This window comes from Spea bombifrons, chromosome 4 (assembly GCF_027358695.1).
Source record: "Spea bombifrons isolate aSpeBom1 chromosome 4, aSpeBom1.2.pri, whole genome shotgun sequence".
Taxonomy (NCBI): Eukaryota; Metazoa; Chordata; class Amphibia; order Anura; family Pelobatidae; genus Spea; species Spea bombifrons.
In genome coordinates, this window is record NC_071090.1 from 655,051 (window position 1) to 675,359 (window position 20,309).

General features: G+C 48.2%; 3 protein-coding genes across 7 annotated transcripts in view; 1 reads left to right on the forward strand and 2 right to left on the reverse strand.

Moving 5' to 3' along the window:
• Positions 1 to 4,883, reverse strand: part of ABCC9 (ATP binding cassette subfamily C member 9) — a 40,538-nt gene extending 35,655 nt beyond the window's left edge. For all 5 annotated transcript variants that reach the window (XR_008353986.1, XM_053462993.1, XM_053462990.1 and 2 more), the window contains exons 1-2: positions 4,839 to 4,883; positions 2,967 to 3,187 (exon numbers count right to left, since the gene is read on the reverse strand). The gene's annotated coding sequence lies outside the window, so the exon portion shown is untranslated. The remainder of the gene's footprint in view (positions 1 to 2,966; positions 3,188 to 4,838) is intronic.
• A 2,866-nt stretch (positions 4,884 to 7,749) lies between these two features.
• CMAS (cytidine monophosphate N-acetylneuraminic acid synthetase) lies at positions 7,750 to 12,558 on the forward strand. The gene is made up of 8 exons (XM_053462995.1): positions 7,750 to 7,937; positions 9,182 to 9,324; positions 9,794 to 9,949; positions 10,216 to 10,346; positions 10,466 to 10,560; positions 10,641 to 10,809; positions 11,373 to 11,529; positions 12,021 to 12,558. Exons 1-8 carry the CDS (start codon positions 7,765 to 7,767, stop codon positions 12,197 to 12,199), a joined length of 1,203 nt encoding a protein of 400 aa, XP_053318970.1. The 5' UTR covers positions 7,750 to 7,764; the 3' UTR covers positions 12,200 to 12,558.
• A 2,342-nt stretch (positions 12,559 to 14,900) lies between these two features.
• Positions 14,901 to 17,967, reverse strand: LOC128492031 (sulfotransferase 1C2-like). Its single transcript, XM_053464444.1, has 6 exons — positions 17,721 to 17,967; positions 17,290 to 17,474; positions 16,863 to 16,989; positions 15,892 to 15,986; positions 15,202 to 15,388; positions 14,901 to 15,084 (listed from the first exon to the last, which is right to left on the reverse strand). The coding sequence occupies exons 1-6, from the start codon at positions 17,857 to 17,859 to the stop codon at positions 14,966 to 14,968; spliced, it is 852 nt and encodes a 283-aa protein (XP_053320419.1). The 5' UTR covers positions 17,860 to 17,967; the 3' UTR covers positions 14,901 to 14,965.
• Positions 17,968 to 20,309: the final 2,342 nt, after the last annotated feature.

The window sequence follows — 20,309 nt, forward strand, 5'->3', positions numbered from 1 at the left end:
TTATGTTATCTAGACCCCCAGAAGCGCAAGCCATCCAGTCTAGAGCAATTACATAAGGTATCTAGAACACGGTCCTAGAAATCAGCATGGAGAAGGATGGTCGGGGCCGCCCGTGGGGCAGCATCAAGAATTACAGGTAAACACAGCAGTGCCCCAAAACCAGGTACTAACCCACCCCGGGTATTATGCCACCCCTCCGCAGTTATTGGCCCACCCCCTCCTCATGTATTAGTTCACCCCAGGTATTAGTTCACCCCTCCCTAGGTATTAGTTCACCCCAGATATTAGTCCACCCCTCCCCAGGTACTAGTCATCCCACATCAATTACTAGCCCACTTCAGATATTAGCCCTCCCACCCCAGATTCTAGTTGCCCCTTCCTTCTGACTCTGCTATAAGGGTACAGTGGGGCAGATCCCCATAAAGTTCTGCTAACATGGTGGTAAAGTCATTAAACAGACTGCAGACGCCAACTCCCACTATCCTCACCCGTGTGAACTGTATACCCGACGGAGCGCTCTCCGAATAATTAGTGAATCTCTCCAGCGGATATGAATTGTCACTGAATACAAAGCCCCTAAACTAGTATAGCAGCAACATATTCAGTAGCGCAGTATAACGGACACACAATGCCCAAGACATTTTCCTTTAACATTTCAGATTAAGTTCAACTCCTCGCAGTAAAACTACCATTATTATTATTATTATTTATATATCGCCGTCATACTCCGCAGCGCTGTACAATGTGTGTTATTATTATTTATATATCGCCGTCATACTCCGCAGCGCTGTACAATGTGTTATTATTATTATTTATATATCGCCGTCATACTCCGCAGCGCTGTACAATGTGTGTTATTATTATTTATATATCGCCGTCATACTCCGCAGCGCTGTACAATGTGTTATTATTATTATTTATATATCGTCGTCATACTCCGCAGCGCTGTACAATGTGTTATTATTATTTATATATCGCCGTCATACTCCGCAGCGCTGTACAATGTGTGTTATTATTATTTATATAACGCCGTCATACTCCGCAGCGCTGTACAGTGTGTGTTATTATTATTTATATATCGCTGTCATACTCCGCAGCGCTGTACAATGTGTGTTATTATTATTTATATATCGCCGTCATACTCCGCAGCGCTGTACAATGTGTTATTATTATTTATATATCGCCCTCATACTCCGCAGCGCTGTACAATGTGTTACTATTATTATTTATATATCGCCGTCATACTCCGCAGCGCTGTACAATGTGTGTTATTATTATTTATATATCGCCGTCATACTCCGCAGCGCTGTACAATGTGTTATTATTATTATTTATATATCACCGTCATACTCCGCAGCGCTGTACAATGTGTTATTATTATTTATATATCGCCGTCATACTCCGCAGCGCTGTACAATGTGTTATTATTTATATATCGCCGTCATACTCCGCAGCGCTGTACAATGTGTTATTATTATTATTTATATATCGCCCTCATACTCCGCAGCGCTGTACAATGTGTTATTATTATTTATATATCGCCGTCATACTCCGCAGCGCTGTACAATGTGTGTTATTATTATTATTTATATATCGCCGTCATACTCCGCAGCGCTGTACAATGTGTGTTATTATTATTTATATATCGCCGTCATACTCCGCAGCGCTGTACAATGTGTGTTATTATTATTATTTATATATCGCCGTCATACTCCGCAGCGCTGTACAATGTGTGTTATTATTATTTATATATCACCGTCATACTCCGCAGCGCTGTACAATGTGTTATTATTATTTATATATCGCCGTCATACTCCGCAGCGCTGTACAATGTGTTATTATTATTATTTATATATCGCCGTCATACTCCGCAGCGCTGTACAATGTGTTATTATTATTATTTATATATCGCCGTCATACTCCGCAGCGCTGTACAATGTGTTATTATTATTTATATATCGCCGTCATACTCCGCAGCGCTGTACAATGTGTGTTATTATTATTATTTATATATCGCCGTCATACTCCGCAGCGCTGTACAATGTGTGTTATTATTATTTATATATCACCGTCATACTCCACAGCGCTGTACAATGTGTGTTATTATTATTTATATATCGCCGTCATACTCCGCAGCGCTGTACAATGTGTGTTATTATTATTATTTATATATCGCCGTCATACTCCGCAGCGCTGTACAATGTGTGTTATTATTATTTATATATTACCGTCATACTCCGCAGCGCTGTACAATGTGTTATTATTATTATATATCGCCGTCATACTCCGCAGCGCTGTACAATGTGTTATTATTATTTATATATCGCCATCATATTCTGCAGCGCTGTACAATGTGTGTTATTATTATTATTATTTATATATCGCCGTCATACTCCGCAGCGCTGTACAATGTGTGTTATTAATTATTATATATCGCCATCATATTCCGCAGCGCAGTAAAACCTCAGTAATGTAATGTAATGAGCTCCTGCCGACGATTCTCACCGATGACAATAAAACAAAGCAATTTTTCAGAAACAATCCGAATTCCTCGTGACATTAACAGCCGATTCTGAATCCATAACACAGAGTACCCCGAACGGGGGGCAATTCCTAACGGCTCGGGGGCAGCCGGGGTCTGCGCCTCTGAGAAGTATCCAACATGCTTACAAGGACTTTAACGTTTAGGGAGCAAAAAAATGCCTGGGGGGGGTAACTGGGAATTTAGACAGTAAAACAGAGTGGGGGGGGATTAAACTTTAAGGGCAGATTGCAGTTTAACCCCTAAGCCTCCGATTAGAGACCCTTCCCGGGAGAGCCCGTGGATCGTCTGCGTTTAAAGCCCAAAGTAATTCCCTGTTAGTTCCTCAGTTCCTTGCAGTATTTCCCCTCTAGCGCCGGGTCATTAAAGCGTGATCAGGAAAGTCCGGGTTCCCGGGGACCCGCGTTCAGTAGCCCAGTCTTACCTTGTTGTAGCCCAGGCAGTCCCGCTGAAGCCAGTGCCTTATTGCTTTCCCCGCTCGCTCGCTTGCTCACAGGCAGGGGACGTGCAGCAGGCTGGGCTGGGATTATTTTTAGTTGTTAGATCAGATGCTGCCTCCTATCGAGTTTCCGAGCCGCTCGCAGTCAGGAGTCGCTTATTTGGTGTTCGAGACGAGGCTGGTCCGGGGCAGATTCGGGGCTTTCTCTGTGGGGTAGAAATCACCATTCCGCATCACCCAGGGACAGGCACTGGGGTATCAGTAAACACTATAAACCCCCCAAATATAACGTGGCCGGCAAAACCCACAATAACCAACTATTTCCATGAATTCGTAGCCGTCTATTCCCAGCATTAACCCCTTACTGACCATAAATGTGTGTTTTATCCGTTACATGTTTATACAGAAGGGAAATATTTCTAGAAATAGAGAGATTTTTCGTGATTTTTAATCGGGGGGGATATTTTGTGCGTTTTTAGGAAGGTTACTGTGAGGGTCCGCAACGTGAAAATGATTGGATCTTAAAGTTGCCCCCCGCCGGGGTAATAACCGGCAATGAATGCTGGCAGTGAGATACCTTAGAACCCGCAGAAGCGTCTCAGGCGTAAAGATTGATTTTTAACGTAGCGTTTTAGGGTATTTGTAAAGAATCTATATCATGATCTAGGGAGGTTTGATAAAATATACAATATATTCCCCACCCCCGCCCTCTCTGATTGGCTGCTGGTTTAAAGTCTCTGTAATATATTAGAACGGGAAGCTGGGGGGTTAAGAGAATCTTCCCAGGGAATCTGCTATTAAAATATGTGCTTGTTAACCCCGTGCGCTCCGCGGACTGAATCCGGGGGCCTTTCTGCTGTTTTAAACCTTTTGTTACGTGTAGTTTATGATACAATGTGTCGCATGTGATATGTATTTATGCTTGTGTTACAGTGTATAACATCTAACATATATAAATATGTGTAACATGTGAAGCACCGTATGAGTTGTGTGTATCAATACGAAGCAGATGGTAACATGCATGATATATGTGCTGTACCGTGTTCTGTACCGTGTAATGTGTGTGCTGTACTGTGTTCTGTACCATGTAACGTGTGTGCTGTACTGTGTTCTGTACCGTGTTCTCTCCCGTGTTCTGTGTTCTCTACCATGTTCTGTACCGTGGAATGTGTGTGCTGTACCATGTTCTGTACTGTGTTCTGTACCGTGTTCTGTGCCGTGTTCTGTACCGTGTTCTGTGCCGTGTTCTGTACCGTGTTCTGTACCATTGTTCTGTACCGTGGAATGTGTGTGCTGTACCGTCTTCTGTACCATGTTCTGTATTCTGTGCCGTGCTGTGTGGAGAGTCTTTGCAGGAATGCTGCTGACAGCTGGGAATGCAAGAAGATGACGAGTAACTTACAGAAATCTCAATGTATCCACTGGGTAAAGGGGGTAGGAGGGGGCTGCAGGGGGTATGAGGGGGTAAGAAGGGGGGGCTGTGGGGGTAGGAAGGGGCTGCAGGGAGATCCTGACTCCTGAACCGCAGCCCGGTGCAGACGCTGGGGAGCCGTGACACAAAAACACAAAGCAGCTCAGAGCATCCGCAAGACAATACGGCAGGAGGCATTTACACAAAACGGCAGCCACACAGGGTCATTCCCCTCCATCCAATACCCCCCAATACCCCTATCCATACAGCCCTCACCCCTAATACCCCCATTACAGCTCCAACCCACAAGAACCCTCAGTGCCTCCAATGGCCTGACCAACATAGCCTCAGCCCCCAATACCCTGCAACCTCCCCGTTCCCATGACGTACAAATCATTGCCATCTATTCAGAGTCGCCCACAGATACCCCAAGAGGTGGCACTTACCCAGAGGGGCTTTAATAGGTGGGACTGAAGGAGACGGATCCGTCTCCTTCCATGAATCAAGGAAAACCCGGCGGGGAATTCACTGGAGCTCGGAGCCGGTCTGGCTGTGTGTGCGGTGAGGGGGTCACTGAGATAAAAAAACAGAGATAGAAATATCCATTTACAAACCACATGATCCCTGGAGAACATGGATGCCTGAGCATGATGGGAATTGTAGTCATCAGCAGCTAGAGTGACAAAGGCCACACGTGACTGCACTACGAAAATAAGCCAATAAACCTTTAATACTTCATCCGATTTAAATACAACTCCCATTGTGCTTAGCCAGCCATATCGGAAGAAATGTCATGGAATACGTTGTGGATTACAAATCCCAAAATGCTCAGCCATCTAAAGGAACTGAGTTTAGGAATTTGGAAGTTGTTGGATTGATGTGATGGCTTGGGATGGCATTTAATAGTCCGGAGGCATGAAACATGAAGCCAACACGTTCTCCGGACACAGCTCACCCGTGGTGCCCAAAACGCTTTGGGGGGGGTGTTTTCCCTCCCGGTGAGAATCGGTGTAACCGTCCAGAATTTCACCAGAACAGCATCTGCAGGAAGCAAAGAAAGGGAGGTATTAGAAGTGATATTTAATTTATATATTATATATTAGACGTAATATTCATACAATAATAACAATAAATAATAATAATTAACATGCTTGGAACATTGAGAGCTACGTGATCCACGCCAGGAGGGTCAGCACACGACCCCCCCCCCCCCACATCGCGTTCCTTTCCGGAAAGCGTGCGGTTTGCCCAGTTCTGCTGTAACACGCAGAGGTCACGGAGTCCTGTCCTGCCCCCCCCTCCGGTGTCACACGCGTGTTTAGTGTTAGAGGCTGTGAATGTGCAGCAGGGTCAGGGACTCATGTGCTTTCTCATGGACTCAATCATTCGTGTCTCCAGGCACCGGAAAGAGCCGTGAGCCGCTCTGTCACACGCTCCCACTGTGTACATTCCACATAAATCACTAAGTAGAGGGATTTACTCAATAACCCCCGGAGCGTGACCCCCGGAGTGTGACCCCCGGAGCGTGACCCCGGGGCATTCCCTAACCTAGTCCTCACTACGTGTTGGGAATCCCTGCAGCCAGCACCCCATGGGGTTAAATGTAAATCCCACTGAAAGCTTCACCTGTCTGAACACCTGAGCTTCCCCGGTGACCTCTGCTTTTTGGGGTACCAGCCATCCGCGCAGGTGTCGTAACTCTTTGTGTGCCGGGGCGCGGTATAAACCATGTCATACGGTTTGCGCCAGGCGTGTATGCATCCGTGTATACATAGAGCGCACGCCTAAAGCCATTAAACCTTCACAAATTATTCACACAGAAACAAAGTGAAGGCATGGAACTGATGGGTAAGAGAATTCCGGCGTTCAGTCCTCACAGACAGACCAACCCAGAGCAATCGGCGTCGGACACGATCCAGCAGGCTCGCCATCCCGCGTGCGGCTGACGGGCTCCCGCGCAGGGTTTGGGGTGATGAGAACGCGTCCCTGTCCAGAAAAAAAAAACGTAAAAACGGTTAAAGACAATGAGGAAATCCAAGGGTCTGAACGACTAAGCCGGACGTCTCGGAGGACCGGCGGTGATCTGCGGCGAGAAGCAGCGTGCGGGGCAGTGCTGCCCCCTGGTGGCTGGTGCACAATATGTCAGCCACGCAACCTGAACCCATCGTTCACCAAACCGGGGGCCGCGGGCCACGGAGGCTACTAATACTTTACAACTTAAATAAATGGTTACCTTCCCACCAGAGCCTGAGACCGAAGGTGCCCCATCCCTGGGATACCCCCCGGCTCCAGAGCAGCTCATACTGCCCCCAAACACCCCTAAGGGGTCTCAATACACCGAGGTGTTCTATATGTTTGGGTACAGCCGACCCCCACCCCTGTACAATTAAATTTGGTCCCTCTTTCCTCTCAGATTGGCCCCTGCTCCAAGCGGGAAAAATGGCCCCCAAAACCCTTAGGAGCAGGGAGACCCCCAAAAGTATCACAGAAACAAAAGACTTTGCTGCTCTCTATAAACAGGGGGTTTATGGACATAATACCGGAACCGAATCGATTATATTATTGATTATATTATAGATAATATCAGCTTTAAATCACATTTCACCAGAACCCTGGTTTTTTACCCCCCTCAGAGTATTAGATTTCAGGCGAGCTGCGGCAGCGAAACGCGTCGGGTTTGGTAGAGAAATGTTTCTCCCGCCGCACAGCATCGAATACATATTATTATTATAGTTTTTTATAGCGCCATCATATTCCGCAGCGCTGTAAAATTGGTAATCAGGGTTTGCTGTTCCTGTAGCCCGATTTTAACAATTTTTACCCAAAATCACATTTGTCGTTGTAATGCTCTGCAGCAGCTTCCACACACGGTTATACGGTGCTAACCCCGGCGCCTCGGCGTGATAGGAGTTATATAGGTAGATTTATCTAAAGCCATAAATTCATTTCCTTTATCTTTTATTAATATTACGTTTTATTTATATAGCGCCAGTAGATACCGTAGCGCTGTTACACTATAAATTAGAAAATTAGATTAATGTAACATTATTCCTCCTTTATTAATCTTTTATTACATATTAATGTTATTATTAGTAGGTCATAGAATGGTTATTATTATATATTATATTATTAATACATATTATACATTCCGGTTATTATTGCATATTATATCAGATTCATGTTTTATTTCTCTATATGATGCTTCTATTTCTGTATTATTTTTATTATTATCATTACTATGAATTAATATAATTAACCCTGTCGCTTCTGCTCTGGGTCTCCCTTTCATTCGGCCCCTCCTCAGAGCTGCGTTTCCCGGCGACCCTTGCGGGCGGTGACGTAGGCGGAAGTGCGCCGTGTCCGGGTAGTAAGATGGCGGCGGAGGGTGACAGCGGGGCAGTTAAGCGGAGTGGGCATCTGGCGGCCCTGGTACTGGCCCGCGGGGGCAGCAAAGGAATCCCCCACAAAAACATCAAGAAGCTGGCGGGAAAGCCGCTCATTGGCTGGGTGCTGAGGGCTGCTCTGGACTCCAGGAGCTTCGACAGGTACCAGAGGGACCACAGGATGGGAGAGGGTGGACTGGGGGCCACAGGATGGGAGAGGGTGGACTGGGGGCCACAGGATGGGAGAGGGTGGACTGGGGACCACAGGATAGGAGAGGGTGGACTGGGGACCACAGGATAGGAGAGGGTGGACTGGGGACCACAGGATAGGAGAGGGTGGACTGGGGACCACAGGATAGGAGAGGGTGGACTGGGGACCACAGGATAGTAGAGGGTGGACTGGGGACCACAGGATAGGAGAGGGTGGACTGGGACCACAGTATAGGAGAGGGTGGACTGGGGCCACAGTATAGGAGAGGGTGGGCTGGGGCCACAGTATAGGAGAGGGTGGGCTGGGGCCACAGTATAGGAGAGGGTGGACTGGGGCCACAGTATAGGAGAGGGTGGGCTGGGGCCACAGTATAGGAGAGGGTGGGCTGGGGCCACAGTATAGGAGAGGGTGGGCTGGGACCACAGGATGGGACCATAGGATGGGACAGGTGGTGGACTGGGGGCCACAGTCTGGGTGAGGGAGTAGACTGGGGGCCACAGGGCTAGGGGGGATCTGGGGGCCATAGGATGAGGGAGTGTGGCCTGAGGGGGGTGACAAACCGAGGGGTGAACTTTGTGGAGCCAGTGACAGGGAGCAGATGATCCAGGGGCCACTTGAGAAGGATGATCAAATCCAAGGGCCCCTGATAAGAAGGGACTGCTAGTCACTGCTGCTGACACCGTATCGGCCATCGGCGGGAAGGGACTGCCGGTGCTGGGTCCACCAGAGGCTGCTTTGTCTCGGACTTCTCGGTGCTCCCATCACCTTAAGATGTATTTTATGTTTTAATGAGACGCTGGTGCTGCTTAGCAACAGAGCCCCGTCGTTCTCCCAGCCCTCACGTGTTTGTCAGCCTGAAGCCGGTTCCCCCAGCGTGTATCATTTTACCGGCCGACCCCATCGAGTTACCGGCTGCCAGGCGACCCCCGTTCTCTGCCGTAAGCACCGGCTGCGGGTTCGGGGAGTGACGGAGTCCCGAGTTCCCAGGAGAAAATATTTCAACAGAGATTAAAAGACAATAGTGTGACCTTTACAACCCGGAACACGCTTAACACGTCAGGGGCCGAGTTAAAGCCATTAGTGTAATGTGTACACTGCGTGCTGTATGTATGTGTGTATATATATATATATATATATATATGTGTGTGATGTGTAACCCTACACACGCGCCGACCCGCTCTCCTCGTGTTTTCAGCGTCTGGGTCTCTACAGACAGCGATGAAATTGAAAAGGTGGCCAAGGATTTTGGCGCGCAGGTTCACCGGAGATGTGCCGACGTGTCCAAGGATACGACTTCCTCCCTGGAGACCATACAAGAGTTCCTGAAATATCACCCAGGTGGGGCTCGGATATACGTGTGTGTGTATATATATGTATATGTGTTTGTGATATATGTATATGTGTTTGTTTACCGGGGCACAAACCTATCGATCCAGCCGTCTGTCCAACGCAGCGTGTTCTGAAAAGCTGAGACAATGCGCTGCACACGCGGGGAAGGAAAATAAGCGGTCTCTCTGGGTGCCGTGTATTGACTCTGCTTCTGTCAACAGATCCCCGCCTCTGTTGGATCCGGGTTACGGCGGCCGGCTTGGTGAGGTTGGTAGCTGTGGGATCGGCCCCTTCCCCAGTATGTTTACCAGCCAGCGACCGTAATCTGTTACTCCACACAGTAAAGTTATTTTATCTCTGATTCCAATATTATTATGGGGAACAGCCCTGCAGAGACCCCCGCAGGGTGACGGCTTCCCTTCTGTCTCCGGCGCCTTGCGTTGTCACCGCGTTCATGCGCTGCTTGCTCTTCTTGCAGAGGTTGACATCGTTGGGAATATCCAAGCCACCTCTCCGTGTCTTCATCCCGACGACCTCACCAAAGTGGTTGACATGATCCGTAAGGACGGCTTTGACTCGGTGTTTTCCGTTGTGAGGCATCACCTGTTCAGATGGAGAGACGTCAGCAAGACAGGTGACCTTTTCATCGGCTTATTTACGCACCGCTGGGAATGTTTCATCGTTTCCGCGCTTCTGGGGAATATGTTAGGTTTTGAATCATTTCTTTTACGATATCGTTCGTTCTAAGAATCTTATATACGGACCACAGAGTGTCACCGCGCCTGTACCCTCTGGCTGAGATTTATAGGCCGTGGCCATTGATTTATCGCTACCCCTATACATAGTGAATAACGTAGCGTTCCTCAGACGGGGTAATTAACGTATTTGCTCGTCGTTCAGGTGGCGTGACGGCAGCTGAGAACTTTAACCCTGCGTGTAGACCGCGCCGGCAGGACTGGAGCGGGGAACTCTACGAGAACGGTTCCTTTTACTTTGCGACAAAAGATCTGATCACACGGGGATACCTGCAGGTGAGGGCTTTCAGCCGGGGGGTCGGTTTGTTCGGGGTTAATATTCTCACCTGAATAATACCGGGGATTCGAACGTCTCGGAGGGAAGCGTGGATCTACTTTCAGCCTTTTTATCGCAGGGGGGGCGGATGGCGTATTACGAGATGAAGCCGGAGCACAGCGTGGATATAGATGTCGATCTTGACTGGCCGATTGCTGAACAAAGAGTAAAACGGTAATCGGCAACACAATAAAACGCTGACAGCGATTGATAAAGAGCTCCTCTGACAGGGGTTATTTTTTTTTATCATTTAGATTCGGGTATTTTGGGAAAGGTAACCCCAGAGCAGTGAAGCTGTTTGTTTGTAACATCGACGGCTGTTTGACCGACGGACGCATCTACGTGAATCAAGGTCACGAGTCGATCTCCTGTCACCTCCAAGACCTGGACGGAATGAAACTGTTACAGGAGAAGAAAGTGGAGGTAAAAATCCCTTTCCGGCCCCAGGGTTTATATTCAACGTCGCGTCGTAAGCTGATCGTCCCTCCTGCCGGCGCGTTCTGCGGCCCCCGGCAGCCTCACCGACAGAGAATGCAGATATTTTAATATGAATCCCTCAACCTTTCAAAATAAATACGTTGCTTACCTTTAAGGAGAAGCTGTGAGGCATCGCGCTGTCCGTGGTGCCGTTCTCACCCCGCACACTCAATTAGAGCACTTTCTGTGCGCGGCTGGTCCTGCTAACCCAACCCCCCCTCCCAAACCTTTTCCCCAGACGCAAAAATTCAAAGACCACTACGTTATCGTACATTAAAGGTAATTTCTGGCGTGCCTGTGCCGTTTCTGCATACGGCCCCCGTCGGTGTGTTTGCATTTGGTGTTACCGTGGCTTTAACGGAAGTATGTGGAGTCGCTCGCACTCTGAACCAGGTCAAGGTTTTGCTTCTGCACGGAGTTTATCTGTGCTGCTTAGTCAGAGATCTCACGTGGAGCTGAAAGGTGAGGATCAGATGCAGGATTATTGACGTTCTTTATTATTGTCTCAGGTGCGGCTGATCTCCGAGCGGGATATTAGCGCCACGCTGCTCTCCGCGCTGCATCTGCCGTATCGGGTCGAGGCCAACGTTTCCAACAAGCAGGAGGCCGTGGAGCGGTGGATGCTGGAGTTAGAGTTATCGTCCTGGGACCAGGTCGCCTTCATGGGTCAGTGATGGGTTCCGCGTGATCGCGGCTTCCACCTATCTTTGCGCAGAATGGCGGCATCAGCACCTCGTCTGACTGACCGTCTCCCCGAAATACTCTTACGGAGCTATACGCCACAAAAACAGTGGAATTGGGATAAAAAAATAAACTGATTAAAATAAGTAATAGATAGATATACGTAACCCGCCACGGCCAGGGCAGCAGCCGCCCCGACTTCCCGTGTATAACCACTTCCCTGTGAGGGTAGGGGCAGTAACTGGTTATGGAGGGTCTGTCCCAACATGTTACACCAAATACCAGGAAAAAAATGGGAAAAGCAGGGAATTGGTGACGTTAATCATTCTTCTTAGTTTTAATAATGATTTTAGTTAATGGGTTATTTTTTTTCGAGTGCTTGCCGTGTTTCACCTGATTGTCGCCGTGTTTGCCGGTGGCAGGTAACAGAGTCCCCAATAAACCCTCATCGTCCTCGCTGTGCTTCTCCCCCGCAGGCTGCCAATATTCAGACGTGGAGTGCTTGAAACTGGCCGGCATGTGTGGCGTTCCTTCCAACGCCTGCTTGGCAGCCAAGATGACCGACAGCTTTGTCTGCGAATACAGAGGTGGCTACGGAGCCGTTCTGGAGTTTGCCGAGCACATCATCTCCCTCCTGGGTGAAGCGAGGAGCTAACCGGAGGTCCTCACATCAGCAGCTTCACCGCCGGCCCCTGCCTGTTTGGTTACGTGTAGGAAATGTTGCTATCCGAGCACAAAGCTGCTATAACTTAATTCTATTGACGTTTTTAAACTGTTCATAGAGGTCTGGGAATATATATATCCCGTGTTATATGTCCTCTGCGGTATAACTGCACGCGGGGGAAAGCCGTGCGCCCGGCTACCGGCGACTTACTTTATTCCACTTTCTGTATCGTTTCATCAAATCTGTGACCCGCTTTATGGTTATTTTACGGCGGGGAGAGGGGATGTAATGCGTTGTACTCGTGTTTTAAACGTCTTTATGTTGCTGTAAATCTGTCCTCATTTGATGGAAATTGCACGGCCGACCGCAGCTAATGATTTTGTTTTGTGCGTTCTGACCGAGGACCCCCCCCCCTGTGTTACCCGGAGGCAAATAATATCAGCCATCGCAGGAAAGATTTAACTGAACGGGTCGGTTAAAGCGTTCGGGGAAAATCACCGGGCTGTAGGACAGATGTATCCCGGGCCGAGGAACGGCAATCTCTACTGCGATAGGAAATGAATGTGTGGTAATAGGATCAATACCCGGTCAATCTGTTAACCCTTCATTCCCTGGGCTGTATCTGTTTTTCATTCATTTCGGATGCTGCTTCATTGGGTTAAATTAACGTAAAATGAACTCCTTACAGAATAGTCCCGCGGGGCAGACTAAGTGCCAGAGCCGGCTAGGGTTGTGCCGACATTGTCTGAATCCTCTCTGCCCGTGGCATCTGCCTCGTGTCCTGGAGCTTTATACAGCCTGACCCTAGCCCTGTTACCCTTTACTCCGTTGCCCCAGTATTTCGCCCGAGGCCAATGTCTGTCCTGATAACGTCGGGCGGAGTGTTGCGGCCTCTCTGCGATAAACTAGCTGCGTGTCTTTGCGCGAGTTTTGCAGGATGATTGTGAATTTTGGCGCATTTAATAAATCCAAGTGATGACGGAGCGGTTCTGGGGCACGGAGCTGGTTTTTGGAGCGGTTCTGGGGAAACCACAGGAATCTTTCTGTAAACTTTGCTCCAGATTTTGCAGATTTCCGAGCCTTGAGACTGATCACGGCGATGACTTTAGTCCTGTAACCTCCATGTTACTGAAGACGCTCCATGCGTTTCTGTTGTAGAATGACATGCGACCCGTGATGTCACCTTTAGCGTGACTTTAAAGACCATCCAGAGCGTCCTCATGCGAGGTTTACGCTTTCCTAAATACATGGTGGGGTGTCTAGGATCACGATTGTAAGGACTCTGATTTACTGCAATGTAACTTATTTTAAACTCTAAAATGAATACATTGTGTTTTATGGATCTTTGGGTTTTTTTTTTTTTGGTTTTTTTTTATCTGCCGGCTTTCTTTGCCATTTTCACCGGCGACATTTCAGGGGCTCCCGCGGCCTCACTCGGGGGCTCCCGCGTCTCTATTAATGAGAGACGGATCGCAGGGCGAGGAGGTGCCTGGGATTGGTAAGAAGCGCTCACCGCTATCTGGCTCGTTTATCTAACCGGAAGCCGCTATAGGAACTTCTTATCTCTCTTTGCAGATTTTTCAAAGAGTTTGCTGGAAGCTGTAATTTTTTTACGTTTATAATGCTGGTTTTATGTAATTTTATATTCATGTTAAATGATTTTAAGCAATAAATTCTCTGCAGACCCAGCGAGTCACGGCTCTGACCCGTTTATTCTCTCGTGTGAGGTTTATAACTAAGTCAGTGGACTGGTTCTGCTGGAAACAAAAGCAGGTCAGAACTTTTATTTTAAAAAAATATATAATTTCTGTAACGCAGTGATTGCTGTTCATGGAAAAATAGTTTAAAGAATTCTTAATTTTGGGGCGAAGTCTGATCGGTTTGGGTCACATCTGTAGTTTTTTTTATTAACCTTTTTGTCATATAATTCCATCAGATGACCTGATTTACATTTTATAAAAAAAAAAAAAAGAATCTGCTGAAATCCAACTGGCGCATGGACAATGTTTCTAGATGTTTCTCTGCTTCGCTGAGCCCTTTGCGGAAAATTGAATTCCCCAAAAAAGGCTTCCTGCGGGATAAACTCTCAGATAACTCCAACAGGTAACGTCAAAAAATTAGATTTGGGGCAAAAACCATGAATGTTGTGAACGGCCAGCCCTCCCTGCGAGTGTCAGCGACGGGGTCCGACGGCGCTCAAACCGATGAAAAGCTCACAAAACACCATTTAAATGACTGCATTTATTTAATGGGCAAGATAACAGAATAAAAAACCTCAATTATAACACCGCTCCGCGTGTTCGCTATTTACAGAGGGTTCCTTCCACTTCCGCTGCCTTACTACAGAAGAAAGGGGGGGGGGAGCGATTTTCACCCAAACAGTGACCCTGCGGGCCGTCGTATTTACATTACAAAAGAAAAAAACATCTAATCCTTATTTCCTTTTAAACCCCTTTCTTAATAAATCAGACTTGGGGAACAATTGTTACAAATCTCAGCTTTGCCTTCATGCTGTAACGTGCGGCCCCCGGGGGGCTTCTGCACGGGACCCTTATCTACTATGTAAAAAGACTACATTGTAACGAAGGGACGTTATAGTAAATCTGCGCTCGCCCCCCCTATATATATATCTCAATAACCCCTTATAGTCACAGATTACTGCACAATACGATGTATCCCCGCCGGGTTCTTCTGCGGGAGGACGTCCCGCCGGGTTTCGGTTGCCGTGTAACATATTAACAGATGGCGCTTCTGCGTTCAGTTCTCGTAATGGATGCACTTCGCCAGCGTGCTGGAATCCATCTTTGTTTGGTACATCTCGTCAAAGAGGCGATTCTGCCTGTTGGAGAAATAATTCTTCCAATCGCCAACGGTCCCTGGCAGAAGAGACGGGAGGAATGTGAGCAAAGCATGTTCTAAAGTAGTAGTAGAAGCAGGCCCTGGCGGCTTATCGGTGATTGCGTAACCCCCGGGGAGGGGTAAGACCCTCGTACCTTTCCGGAAGATCAGCCTCTTGTTGGAGGTCAGGCTGCACACCGTGTGGTTTGGGTCGCTGCGCTCTCGCTCCACGTTGCTCCTCATCTCGCTGAAAGACGTCTTCTTGCAGATCTCGCCGATTTCGTTGTCGTTGATGTTGATGCCGAGGAAGGAACTGATTTTCCTGATAGCTTTAGGGAGATCCTGAAGGGGAAATTGGTCACGAAGTTAAGCATTAATCCACAGATTTGGTAAAATTAAATGTCTGTATTTTATAAAATGTTATTAAAACCCTCGCTTTAGCTCTTGCTGAAGGTGGTGGGGGGGCAGGCAACTAAGGCAAAACGGGGTGGGGGGTCGCCCCCCGGTGTGATCAGGCCCCCCGGTGTGCGGCTGCTCGGTAGGGTTAGCCCCTTTACACCACGTGCTCAGCCCTCCGCAGACTCCGTTCCGTGGCGCCGGGCGCCTTTAAGGCACCGGCTGCCCGTTGAGTGGCAGCTGAGATCCTGACTTAGGGCAGCCCCCTAAATACGTCTCCGCCGGTACCGACGGCTTTTATCCTCTCATTCTCTTTCTTTATCTCTTTTTTTTTCTCCCCCTTTTTTTTTTTCTTTCTTTGCCTCTCTTTTTTTCTCTTTAAAAGTTGGTTTAACTGCATTTTACTGAACGCGACTCGCCGGTTAATGCCCGATAATCGTAAAGCGTACCTTTTTCATGGCCTCGTAATACAGGAACAGCGTTGGCGTTTCGTTCCTGTGTTCCTCCCAACCCAAGATGTGATCGAACCAGGACCCGCAGACGACTGCGAACAGAGACAGACAGACGGCGGTGAGGAAGACGTCGGATTCCCGCCGTGACTTTCGAGTGTTTGCTGTCGCCGGCAGAACGAGCCGACGGATTCAATGAATTGTTGCGCAATCTAAACAAAGCTTCTTTATCTCGAACGGCGTGTTTCCTCCATCACCGGCGGTAACCTAATCAATGACTCTCGTTTCCAGGGAAAGTTTATAGCGGACTCCTTGTCGATTTCACACTGTAACCTTATCTCCTTTATTCCTCCCCAGATAAAGCAATCGGCTGTTAGTGATATAACCCAAGGATGGACTGAGATCGCGTGTTTGGTGGTGAAAGTCCAAAATCCCATGTTTAGGAATTGGGACCGGCGAGAGACCTTTGTGCGGATACGTTCACCCCTTTATCACCCCAATACCCCGAGATTAAGGGATTTATGCCAAACACCCGTTTCCTAGGAAACATATCCGGCGGCGACGCACCGCGGCTTCCTCGTATTATGACAAGTCGGGAAAGATCTCGGATTTATTCCCAAAGATTGTTATCTTTTTCCAGGTGGGTAAATATTTAAGAACGATACGAAGGATACTTTGTATCTTCTGGGAGATGTTTGTCTGAATACCGGAAGAATATTCTGGATAAAAAGTATATATTTGGTACGTTTTGGGAGCGGGGCGTTAAGATGAATTAAAAGTATATTAAACGTGCTACGTTGGAAATATCAGGAGATCCGTATCACTGAAGAGCAAATTTAGAACAGATGGAAGCGGTGTTAGGTTGGAACATTGTGTTGTTGCTATGGCGACTGCTCCGTGATCACGTTTTAGATATATCCCGCAGTCTCCGCTCCGATCATAAATATATAACAAATAAAATCCGTTCTCACCTTCTCCGCGCAGAAACATCTCCAGGTACGCCGGCCACGCGTCGATGGTGGGCAGGTGGGGGTTTTCTCTGTAATAGTGGAACAAGGAGACCGCCGTGTCCTTTGGGTTCCTAATGATATAAATAGCCTAAAAAATAAAATAAATATTTTTTTTTAAAATGAAGAGCGGCTCCCACGTGCAACGATAGAAAACCCCCATTACTAACCATTTTCTAAACTCTGATTATTTCTAAATAGCAGTTTCTTTGTTTCTAAAAGAATAATAAGCAGGGAAAAAAACTATTACAGATAGAAAGAAGACTGATTCTTTACAGCAGGAGAAGCGGGGGCCGGATGGGGCCGATCTGCCGGCAGGTTCTGGTGTTCTAGTGATGTTAGGGTTCTTGCGATGTCCTGTAGGTCTATGCGCCCCCCCCCGCGCCCTTACCTTGCATTTCTTGACCTTGAAGTCGGTGGGCAGCATGTCGTAGCTCAGGTGAGTGGGGATGATGCGCTTGGAGTTGATGTTACTCAGTTCTTCCAGTTTTGACAGATCCCCGAACTCGATGGGGGCCGTCAGGGACACTTTAGACGGATACAGATGCTTCATGATTTCCGCCAGCCAATGGGTGCCTGGGGAAAAAATCACCGTTAATCACAAAATATATCAATCGCGAGCCGCCACGTAACAATGTAACGCTGTCTGATACTCCATGCCTGTGCAAACAGGACCCTCGGGGCGGCCCTGGGGACCCTCGCCTCCTTAATCAAAGACCCTCACGCCCCGGGCACTGAGACGTTACGGGATTATTTGCCAGGAATAGGTGATTAACCCAAAAAAATCTAAATAAATTCATAGAATTCTCCACAAATATTCACCGGATTTGGGGTAGGAAACCAGAAGGAGGTCGTCGTCTCTGGCCTGGAAGGTGTTGAGGGATCTCAGGAGCTCCGGGGCCGAGCGGGCCGTGAAGGGGATGCCGTTGAAGACGTGGATGAGGCCGGATGAGGCTGACATGTTGAGGCTGGATCCTCCGTCCCGCTGAGATGTCTCGGTGCTGACAGAGCCTCTCTTTATATAGCGAGATGCGTTGGCATCCGATAGTCGGACCTTTCCTGCTATTGATTACAAACAAAGCTTATCTCCAGCTTTATGATTTTTTTATAACTTTCCTGATTAATGACTGAACACTTTGGAAGCGAAGCAGCGGTTATATAACCCCGGCATGAGCGAGCGCCGCGGCCGCCGGGAACCTAATAACCCCGTCCGCTCCCCTTATCTCCCCCCGAGTGGGATAATTACCCCGGGAATGACAGGGCTCCGGACGCGGCTCGTACGATGCGCTAATTAGCTGTGTCATGCCGCGCTCAGCATTTACATTCATTTCCCACCAATTCCACGACGCCACGTCGGTCTCCTGTCTGTATCTGCCTCGGCCCCGCGGACTGGGTTCGGACTGGGTTTAACTGGTGATACCAGCAAGACATAAATCCGAAGATATTACGTAAAATTATATTCCCAATGACATTAATGACCCCAGGGGGGCCCCTAATGCGATCCAAAGGACCCCGGAGGTGCAGGAATAATCCACGTAGGGGCAGATGGGTAACAGTGGGCCCTAAAACCTGTCGGGGGCTCCTGAGGCCGACATCATAACCTGTGCCCTAGAATATCAGGGGGATCCGTAAGTGGAACCTCAAGCCCCCCCCACGTAATGGTTACGCAACTTCCCGCAAAGAGAGACCACAACAGTCTTATGTACGGATCTACTGGACAATCCTTGAGAGGAGAGAGAAAAGAAGAGATGAGAGAAAGGAAAGAGGAGATACAAGAGAGGATGGAATGAAAAAAGAGAGAGGCAAACAGAGAGAGGGAAACCGAGCGAGAGAGAAGAGAAGCAGAGAAGGGAGTGAGAAAAGGAAAGACTGAAGAGAGAAAAGGAGAGGAGAAAAAAGGAGAGGAGAAGGGAATGACAAATAACATCATTAAAAACTCATTCTTACTCTTATAGCGAGCGTCACGGCCGGGATAAAGTAACCCGATAACCCCTTACGTTTCCCTTATCTCCCCCCAATTACCGGTATCTTAATACCGAGAATGACGCGGCTGGTGACGGCTCCACTCGCTGGACTCGGTTTATGTGAGGACAGGAGAGAGGATAATGACAGAGAAAAGAGAAACGAAGAGAGCAAAAAGAGGAGAGAAGAGAGAAACGAAGAGAGCAAAAAGAGGAGAGAAGAGAGAAACGAAGAGAGCAAAAAGAGGAGAGAAGAGAGCAAAAAGAGGAGAGAAGAGAGAAACGAAGAGAGCAAAAAAGGAGAGAAGAGAGAAACGAAGAGAGCAAAAAGAGGGGAGAAGAGAGCAACGAAGAGAGCAAAAAGAGGGGAGAACAGAGAGGAGGAAACAGCAGAGGAGAAAGAATAGAGATGAGAGAGAAGGGGGGTAAGTGAGGGAAGGAGGGAAGAGAAGAAAGGAGAGTAGAGGGGAACACGTCCGCCATCTTTATCCATCAGCGGCAGAACCTGTCCATAAACGTATTCAGTTTGCAAGCTTCGTGTGCTCCGGTATGTAGTTGCCGGTAACGCACTCTCCCCGTCTCTTCTCTCCTCCATCCCTCTCTCTCTTCTCTCCCCAAGCCGGACATTTTGAGACCCCTCCGTCTTTCCTGATCATTTTTCTCCTGCAAACCGTTCCCCATTTTAGTCGCTTCCTCTGAATTTTCTCCGGAATGTTGATATTCTGCAGATGGGCTGTCCAGCACTGTACCCACTACTCTAGGTGAGTTCTGACCACTGATGCGTAAAGGGGCAGAACCCCCTACCTGGTTTCCCCCCGCAAAGTTTTTTTTGCTGATCATTTGGCTGTAAATTCTGATATGTGACATCATAAAACTAAACGCCAACACAGATTGTGACATCATTGGAAGTTCCGGGTCGTCGGCTGCGCAGGAAATGATGGGAATTATTACTTTATCGATGGATGATTAATGAGATAACCAGAGTCCGGGGCGAGGAGCAGATTGAGAAATGAAGCCGAGGGGCCGGGGAGACGGGATATGGAAGCGCAGCCAGCGGGAGACGTTTATTCCTCAGAGGCCGCGACGCGTTTCACCGCGTGCAGGAAATGAAATGCTGCCGAGTTATTTATTAAGCCTCGAATAGTGTAATTATTGGACTTTGGCCTCAAATTGTTTTGTTTGAAATTGTGCAAATTCGGAATTCTCAATAAGGAAGTTTTCACAATCGACCTAATTACTGCGCGGGGCCGGGGGGGGGCAAGAGAGGTCAGGGGGGGCCAAAGGAGGCAAAGGGGTGCCAAGAGAGGCCGGGGGTTGGGGTGCCAAGAGAGGCCAAGGCAGGCCCACCGATCTTAATTAAAAATGAAACCTCCAGCTCATCGCAGATGATTTTTATGACGCTAGACGGGACGGATGCCCCGGATTTATTACCCGCTGTAACCATGAAGAG